This window comes from Phoxinus phoxinus (assembly GCF_949152265.1).
Source record: "Phoxinus phoxinus genome assembly, chromosome: 8".
Lineage (NCBI taxonomy): Eukaryota > Metazoa > Chordata > Actinopteri > Cypriniformes > Leuciscidae > Phoxinus > Phoxinus phoxinus.
The window spans coordinates 1,189,799-1,199,798 of NC_136883.1; the positions used below are offsets into that span (position 1 = coordinate 1,189,799).

The 10,000-nt window shown below is 40.0% G+C and overlaps 1 protein-coding gene across 3 annotated transcripts in view; it reads left to right on the top strand.

The window, feature by feature from the left end:
- The window catches only part of shf (Src homology 2 domain containing F), a gene marked incomplete at its 3' end in the record, with an annotated part of 127,943 nt that overhangs the window by 26,132 nt on the left and 91,811 nt on the right, over window positions 1-10,000 (top strand). For all 3 annotated transcript variants that reach the window (XM_079620283.1, XM_079620281.1, XM_079620282.1), the window contains exon 2: window positions 8,061-8,193. In XM_079620283.1, the coding sequence (XP_079476409.1) occupies window positions 8,061-8,193 (133 nt within the window). The remainder of the gene's footprint in view (window positions 1-8,060; window positions 8,194-10,000) is intronic.

The window sequence follows — 10,000 nt, forward strand, 5'->3', positions numbered from 1 at the left end:
CAGATGATGCTGGAGGTGTGTGTCCGGCAGGTGATGCTGGAGGTGTGTGTTCGGCAGGTGATGCTGGAGGTGTGTGTCCGGCAGATGATGCTGGAGGTGTGTGTCCGGCAGATGATGCTGGAGGTGTGTGTCCGGCAGGTGATGCTGGAGGTGTGTGTCCGGCAGGTGATGCTGGAGGTGTGTGTCCGGCAGATGATGCTGGAGGTGTGTGTTCGGCAGATGATGCTGGAGGTGTGTGTCCGGCAGGTGATGCTGGAGGTGTGTGTCCGGCAGATGATGCTGGAGGTGTGTGTTCGGCAGATGATGCTGGAGGTGTGTGTCTGGCAGATGATGCTGGAGGTGTGTGTTCGGCAGATGATGCTGGAGGTGTGTGTTCGGCAGATGATGCTGGAGGTGTGTGTCCGGCAGATGATGCTGGAGGTGTGTGTTCGGCAGGTGATGCTGGAGGTGTGTGTCTGGCAGATGATGCTGGAGGTGTGTGTTCGGCAGGTGATGCTGGAGGTGTGTGTCCGGCAGATGATGCTGGAGGTGTGTGTTCAGCAGATGATGCTGGAGGTGTGTGTCCGGCAGATGATGCTGGAGGTGTGTGTGCGGCAGGTGATGCTGGAGGTGTGTGTTCGGCAGATGATGCTGGAGGTGTGTGTCTGGTAGGTGATGCTGGAGGTGTGTGTGTCCGGCAGGTGATGCTGGAGGTGTGTGTGTCCGGCAGATGATGCTGGAGGTGTGTGTCTGGTAGGTGATGCTGGAGGTGTGTGTTCGGCAGGTGATGCTGGAGGTGTGTGTCCGGCAGGTGATGCTGGAGGTGTGTGTTCGGCAGGTGATGCTGGAGGTGTGTGTCCGGCAGGTGATGCTGGAGGTGTGTGTTCGGCAGGTGATGCTGGAGGTGTGTGTCCGCCAGGTGATGCTGGAGGTGTGTGTCCGGCAGATGATGCTGGAGGTGTGTGTCTGGCAGGTGATGCTGGAGGTGTGTGTTCGGCAGGTGATGCTGGAGGTGTGTGTTCGGCAGGTGATGCTGGAGGTGTGTGTCCGGCAGATGATGCTGGAGGTGTGTGTGCGGCAGGTGATGCTGGAGGTGTGTGTCAGGCAGGTGATGCTGGAGGTGTGTGTCTTGAGATCAAGGCTGACCTTGACGTGTGTCAGAGCCAAACAGCCCCGCTGGAACCAGGACATTAACTAACGCTTCACTGGCGTCCCATGTGGGATTGAAAGATGGCGCGGAGTCTCAGTCTGTCCTCTGTTTGATGGTTGTTTGTCCTTGCTTTATAATAACACCATATTTCCAGCTAGCATCCTCTATAAAGCCCTGGCGTTACAGCGTTTGGCACGGTCACATGATCTACTGTCCACTGGTCACATGATCTGCTGTCCACCGGTCACATGATCTGCTGTCCATCGGTCACATGATCTGCTGTCCACCGGTCACATGATCTGCTGTCCACCGGTCACATGATCTGCTGTCCACCGGTCACATGATCTGCTGTCCACCGGTCACATGAGATCATTTTATGGATTTAGTTAATAAATCTGTTTTGTTTTAATTCATTTCTAATTCTGCTTCAATTACATTTTATGAATTAAACAGCTCGTTTACATACTATAGAAATAAATAAATGTGACCCTGGATCCCAAACCCAGTCTGGAGCCGCACGGGTATATCTGCGGCAATAGCAACTATACACTGTACGGGTCACAATGATAGATTTCTCTTTTATGCCAAAAATTATGAGGATATTAGATCATGTTCCATGAAGATATTTAGTAAATGTCCTACCGTAAATATATAAAACATGTATTTTTGTGAGTGAATGCAGCACAATCGTGAACATAAATGCACAACTTTAAAGGAGATTTTCTCAATGTTTACATTTTTTTGCTCCTCAGATTCCAGATTTTCAATAGTTGTGTCTCGACCAAATATTGTCCTATCCTAACAAACTACACATCAATGGAGAGATTATTTCTTCAGCTTTCAGTATAGATCTCAATTTCAAAAAATTGACCCATGCATGTGACTGGTTATATGTGACCCTGGACCACAAAACCAGTTAAACATGAAAGTATTGTGCAGTCAATCAAGACGCTTCTTCTTATTAAACCTTTTTTGCATGAAGGGGTCTTTAAAACAGAGGCAAGAACTCTTGGGTTCTATATAGAATCCCATTAAATCTTTTTGATACTTATAAAATGGTCAGTGCACAGTGTTCATGCAGAAATGGGAAAAGCATGTTATGACTGTATGTGCTTCAGTCCCACAATGCACTGCTGCTGTTGGGTTGTGTGCCGGTTTCTGCTTTTAGCTTCAGAGTTTCGTGTGGTTTGTGTTCGCGTTCGTAAACACTGGATCGGATGAGGCGAGTGAGCATGGCCGTTTCGGGCAGAAAACGGCTCTGACGCAGAAATGAGTTGTAGTGCTGTTGTGTCTAAAATCCATCATTGTGCCATTAAAGCTTTAGATTAACGGTGATGTTTTGCAGGAACTGTATCTGTGGCGGGAGAGAAGCCGGTCCTCCATCCCACAGCACACAGAGGAACGCCTGTAATTACTCCGAGAGATGATGATATGTGTTCTGCTACGGCCCCCTCATACCTTCAACTTAGAAAAATGCTGGCTTTCCAGAAAACTTGCTTTTAAAATCCTAATTGTGGGTTTTAGGTTATGTAGATTTTTTTTCTTCTTCTCTATGTTTGATGTTAAAATACTTCTTCCTCTCCCACTTTTATGTGTAGAAGCAGTAATAAGGAAGCCATTTGTAGGTCGACTTTTGGAAGTCATTATACACACGTTGGGTGTGTGGAGCTTTGTTTGCTTGACCGGTCTGGTTTGCATCATTGCTTTTGAGAAAGTGGTTTGAAAATGATTATTTGTTCAGTTCTTGATAGTGGTGTATTTGTTTTGTAATTGTGTGTATGACTCTATTCTGTTTTCAATCTGGACCAATGGACCACATCCCTTATTTTCCTATTTTCTTTCTCTTTACTCTTTCTTTCAATTCATTATTATACTTAAGTTATTATACACGTTTTTTTTCTTTAATTATAAATGTTTAATTTCAGTTGTATTTCATCTAGAAGAAGATCTGATGAATATAATGTAGGGATGCAGGATATACCGGTTATTGGCCTGGTAAGAAAATGTGGCCGATATATTAAAGCCGATAAATAATGCTTTATTTCTCTCAGCTGAGACTCTTCAGATGCGCACTGTTCACTGTGATGGTTTTGAATTGCATGAAAAAAGGAAAATAAGGTTCAGTGCAGCACAAGTCTGTCATATATGTTATAATGAGAACATCTCTATAATTGTGTGCTTGGGTCATGGCTTGTTTTGGGGAACACTTTAGTTTTTTAATCAGGCACTCAAAAGTTCAGTCAAAAAAAATATTTAGATTTATCGGCCAATATATCGGTTATCAGCTTTCAAATATAAAGGGGTATCAGCCAAATTATTCATATTGGTGCATCCCTAATATAATCTTTGAAGGTCTTGTCTCGGTCTTAGACTAAGAGGACTCTGGATTTTATTTCAAGACCGGTCAAGACCACAACTACAGGAATATCACTAAATTGCCAGTGCATTGCCTGATTTATTTAACATTATTAATGTGGTTGGATGTAAGACTTCCTGCTTCAAATGCAAGCAATTTGCAATCTTTTATGATTACGCAACTTATTTAGTTCTAATATCATTTTGTTTGTTACTGTCCTGCCGGGTCAGAACTGAATGCGGAATAATGTTGACAAAATGAATACAAATGTACGCAAAAATGTAAGATATATGATTGCAAAAAAAGTACTTGTATGAGATTATCTTTTTTTCTTGGTCTTGATTCGGTCTCGTCTAGCCTTGGTCTTGGTCTTCTTATTTTGGTCTTAGCATAATCTGGTCTTGGTCTTGGTTTAGGTGGTCTTGACTACACCATCTTTTCATCAGAGAACATTTGACTTGAAATCTCAGAGACGTAAAACAAATCAGCAATACTGTATATTGTGGTGTTAAGCCATGCAAAGGCTTAAAAACAAACTGTAGCACCTTAAAATCAATTGCATTCTGGAGCGGAAGCCAATGGAGAAAAGCCAGGGCTTGTGTAATATTATCCTCGCTGTTGTCAGTCAGAAGAGTGGCAGCTGCATTCTGGGAGAGTTTCAGGCAGGGCAGATGGGGCTGAGAGCTACAGCTGTGAAGGACAAGGAAAGAGCAAGTAGATTATGCTATTTTTACATGCTGAGATGCATTAATAAAACTGGTAGATGATCAATAGCAGATCTCACTGATTGACTGAGTAGGGCCAGATATAACGCATTCCCTCTTATCATCATCACGCAGGCTTCTCCCCAACCAATATTTAACCTCTTCCATGCTGTAATAGTGTAGAGTAGATGATTATACTGTGCGTTTACTTGCTTGGAGTGGTTTACATACACTCTAAAAAATGCTGGATTGTTTCAACCCAATTTTGGGTAAAATATGGACAAACCCAGCTGTTTGGGTTAAATTTTTACATTACATTTTTAACCCAACGTTTGGGTTTGTCCATATTTTACCCAAAATTGGGTTGAAACAACCCGGCATTTTTTAGAGTGTATGTGAGTCATTAGCATGATTTTAAATCATGCTAATGAACAAATTAGTTGATTTTAAAAATAAAAAATGGCTGCACGATTGACATTGCGATATTTAGTTTTTCTGCAATATATATTGTGATATGAAAACAATTTCACGAGATGACTTGAATAGCTCTATTTGTAAAGAATGAATGAGTCTAGAGTGATTTTGTAGCTGAGTGAATCTGCATAGAAAATAATAAACAAATTACAAGCATAGATAAATACAAGAGAACAAAGCTGCTGCTCTCACTTTAAGACCGAATGCATGGATCCAATATACTGATACGCATCATAGTTGTTTACGTTCACTTAAGACATAAGCGACTTTGTTTACCAGGATACTTACAGAGACGGACATTTTTAATGAAAAGGGGCTTTCGCATCGGGCTTTCTGTATGTTTATTGTGGAGTAAACTGTGTGCATTTACATCGGGTTTAAAAAATGGCGGGTGCATGTGTTCGACCAATCAACGTACACTTACCTCACTGAGAGTTCTTATTGTGCTGGGTTATACCCTACTCTGAAGTAGGAGCTGACTTAGTTCCACCAAAAGGCTTTCCTAGGACTACATTCTTTCCCAGTTCCTGTGGTGCCAACATGCCAAAAAGTGTGTACTTCTGCCATTAGCTCTAGGAACTATGAAAAGGTTGTGAAAGCCCCTAAAGAGAGCTGAATTTGGTGTTCAAATTAAGTTTTCTTTCTCGTCTTCTTGCACTTGAATGGTTTAAAATTGCTTGAATGTTTAAACTAATAGATCCTAAAACACACGCAAATAATAAACTTTCAGTCTATATGACGGTTACGTTTTGCAATTAATTTGTGAATCACATGCATTCTGAACAGTTCGATCCCTATACTTGACATCGCACATCCTGTGATGTGACTTTTACAGATGCGCACATCACGATATCAATGCTAAAACGATATATCATGCATCCCTAACAAACCTAACTATATCATATATAATAATATAATAATGTAGGACCCAGAACGGAGCCCTGTGGGATACCACAGTTTAAAGTTGCTGGAGAGGAAGACACATTTTTTCAAAACCTACAGAAAAGGTTATGTCCTTCTTCAGATAAGATTGGGTTAGCTTAAGCAAAGCAGACCCTGTGCTACTGTAGTTTCTAACTTATCCAATAAACATGAATCAAAAAGTTGTGACTGGGACATTGTGGTTTCCTTTCTGTGTGTGGCTGAGGTCTATTTGTAGTTCTCAAATTATGGTAATGCTCTTGTCTTTCTTTTAACCACAGGCCATAGAGAACAATTACAGAGATTCATTTCCAAAACACACACTGACCTTCTACAAAGAATGTTAGAAATGCGAGATGAATGGCATTTGTTTTAGTTTGTGAAGATTGTGTACAGAGCTTCTGCTGAATTTGTTTTGCTCCAAAGGAATATAGAGATTTGTCCAAATTCAAAGTCCAAACCTCCGCCAAGGACCAGCGCAGCAGAAGCACGATCACTGAACGGCTTCCTTCTTGCTATGGGCAAAATCACCAGCGGTTTTAGATGTGGCCTTTGTTGCATTTTTTCATCTTTATTGCCATTGGCTTTTGGCTTGCTTAGTTGGGGACATTTAATTTAATATTCAACAATATTATTGATCTTCCTGCATTGACACCATTATATGAGAACTGAACTCAACGATGACATCACGGTTTTCTCCAGAGCGGCTATATATATATATATATATATATATATATATATATATATATATATATATAAATGAGCTAAATCACTTTTTTATTACAAAAATGAAACATCACTGAACTTACTGAAGCTGGAATGTGACGCTATTTTCTTCAGGAAACAAACTTGGTTGCATTATTTTCCTGTTATCTGTAAAGCCGATTTGAAACAATCTGTATTGTAAAAAGCACTATATAAATAAATGTGACTTGACTTGACTTGAATGTGTTGCCATTATACTAAATTGAATTACTCATTCATATATATTTTTTAAAGTAATTAACAACTTTGTAAAAGGATATTATATTACAGTTTCCTGAACACGAGTTGGCATTAACATTGCAGAATGCAGTGTGTGATTGAATGGATCTGTGTATTGTTGGTAGTTTACGCTCCATTGGATGAAAGGTATTCCAGCACAACACTTCCTTGTACAGAAGCTTATTGTTTTGTCACATCCTCCTCACTTGAAATGGTGTGTTTTGTAGCACTGATTGATTCATTGATTACAGCTTTGTGATGGCAGGAGACTACATTCCAGTTTGACAAACAGTCTAGGGCTAAAGAATGAATCTCAGAGCGTTGGTCATGTGCATCTAATCACCATCATGCGTGTGAAATACCCTTTACAATAAGAGCAGGCCTGCAATTAAACATGTCTGCGCGCCAAAGCCTGTATTTGTGCAATGTTGTGTGAACAGAGAGAAACAGTTTATACTTCTTTTCTGTTGATTCTCTTTGTCTCTCTTTCTGTCAGACGGCACACCCACAAACCACCCACAATCCCTTCACTGACTGCCTCATACATATTGCGAATGAATATGACGTGGATTATACCACAATAATAGGCCAATGTGAAGGCATTGTGGAAGGTAGATGTAGTGGTTTGACAACTATAGGTCATTAGGATCAATATGATAAAAAGAAAAGTTGCGTTTACCGGAAAACTGAGGCCAAAGGACACACATTAAGCGAAAATAAAAAGGGCCTAGAACTGAGCCCTGAGGGACACCATAGTTTAAAGTTGCTTGAGAGGAAGACAAACTCCCAAAACAGATGGAAAAGTTTTTTCCTACAAATAGGACGAATAGGACTAGATATAAAGCAGACCCTATAGCAGTTCCTAACTTATACAAAATATCATGTATAGCAAGCATGAATCAAATTTCTGACGAGAACATTGAATGAATCTCAAATATTCATTCATTACTAGAATTTTAGAATTTAAAATTAGAATTGTACAATTTATCTTTGTTTTTCTATGTTATATTTGTTATATCTATATTAAATATATATATATATCTTCTAGAAGCAAGGAATTGTAAATTAGAAAGTATACTTTTATTTTATTTCTCTCTTTTTTGGACAGAAACTTCTGTGCAGTGATTTACATTGAATTTTGATCACGTGTGACTGAAGAAGAGTGTTCGAGAACCTTCTGTGCCGTTCACCACAACCTCCAACTACATGAATTCTTTGAGTCTTTTCCCTGCAGAGAGGAGAACACTGGGATAGAAATAAATAAAAACAGCTATTAATAATATTTCACAAATTTTTATGTATTTTTGATTAAATAAATGCAGCCTTGGTGAGCAGAAAAAAAACATTCAAAACTTTAAAACATCTTAATGATTAAACACTTCCAGAATTTTGACTTGTTGGAATAATGAATCAGCCTATGATGTAATCAGTTTGATTTAAAGATTTGAATTGATAGACAGCCATAATTTAAATGCAGTTTCATCTTTCTCAGCTCATCATCCTCGAGGACTATGCCGACCCGTTTGACGCAGCGGATCAGGCCGGCGGGTCCCAGGCGGTAACAGAAAAGCCAGCGGAGAACGACGGGTACATGGAGCCGTACGAAGCCCAGAAGATGATGGCTGGTAAGACAATGGTGTTTCATGCAGTAGTTTTATGCATGTATTGCGCGGCTTGATTGTGAACTCTAAAGTGGCTTCTGGGAGAGTATAATGAAGCATGATAATGCATCTGGGCCTGTTTAAAGTGTGTGCACTAGACTCATGGGATCTCGCTTAATTTACGCTTGGTAATCCATCTCAAGTCACACTCTTGCTGTTAAACAAGGCTTTCCATTTTGCTTGGAAATGTGGTGTCTAATTTCCTCTTTTTGTATTAATGCTGTAAACAGAAAAAACACAATCAATTAGATCATGCAGATTGTGATGTGTTGCTTTATTTGGTGTGAAACAGCTGCTCGTGTTCTGTTCAGATGAAATGCATGTTTCTGTGCAGCGATTATCCCTGCATGACCGGAGTAGTGCTCGAGGAGATCATCTGACTGTGTGTATGAAGACGCAGCCCAATGTGAGCTTGTCAGGTGTCAAGCCGGGCACAACACAACAGTTTAAACTAACAGTTTATTTAGAATTAGACAAATCTGATACTATTTTAATCTCCAATCTGTTCTTTAATGCTGATCTAACCAGCAGAAGACACTCGCGGGTTTAAATCCCAGTTGTGCAGGCGGGGCATGTTGTCACACTGCGTTACAACGAGCCCCTATTAGAACTATTCTATTCTATTATTTTATTAATTCTATTGAGAAACCATGAGAAAAAGGTGTAGTCAATGTTCAGAAATTATAAATTAGTATTATTTTTTATCTCTCTCGTTTTTATAGCTCTTGGCATCTCGAAAACGGCACGCTGATATTGATCCTCGTTTTAATTCTCCTTTTGTCCCAAAGTCTGCTTTCCATGGTCCATAATGTTTGAATGAAACAACAACAGCGTGAGCGCCGCTAGACGTAACGCCGTTCTCCACATCTGTCGCCATGGTTACTATGGCAGTATGAGCGGAAACCATTATTATTTTTAATAAATAATATTAGTAATATTTATATAATTATTTTTGATAATAATACATTACAGTGTCCACAATATATTCCAAACCAAAGTCCATTCACATTGGCAGCTCTTTTCAAAAGACCAAATTTTGCACAAAAGGTGTTTATTAAGAATGCTTTTCAAAAAAGCGCAATAAAATCGGACACACATTTAGCTTCATTAGCTCTTATCCATAACTGTGTGTCCGGCTGGTTCAGCTGATCATGTTTCTGAGTAAAAACAAGAAACCTGCAGTGTTTGAAATCATGTCATCTTCGGTGTCGTTCTCTGAGTTTGAGTTGATCGTTCTCTCAGTGACTCGAACACTGGAAACATTGTAACTCAGTTTGTTTGACTTTCCCAACATAAGCTAGTTCTTTTCCAACTGTATTTGAGCAGAGCCGGAGGAGCGGACGTGTTGTAAATCGTAATTTCCCAGGATGATGTTTCATAACTCGTCAGGACAGCTGGGCAGTTTTTCTTTTGGATTTCTTCTTCCTCTTTTTTATCTATTGGTCTTTTCATCTGAGCCATCTGTCCTGTCACTGAACACGGGGAACTGAGCGAATAAATACATGTCTCTTGGACACGCTTGCTGGCTTTCTAAACAGAAGGGGAGATAAAGCTGGCATGTTATTGGCTCCTCGCTTGAATGTCTAATTGGCTGTCCCATATTAATTTATTTTTTGAAAAGTTTGATTTTTTTGGCACTATGACTACATGAATTGGAATTTCATGAAAATTGTGCTCATTTACCTCAGATTATCTTTTCTCTAATGTATGTGGATGTTTTCGTTTTGTTGAACTATTACCAGAGATTCTGTAATTACACAATATCAACACA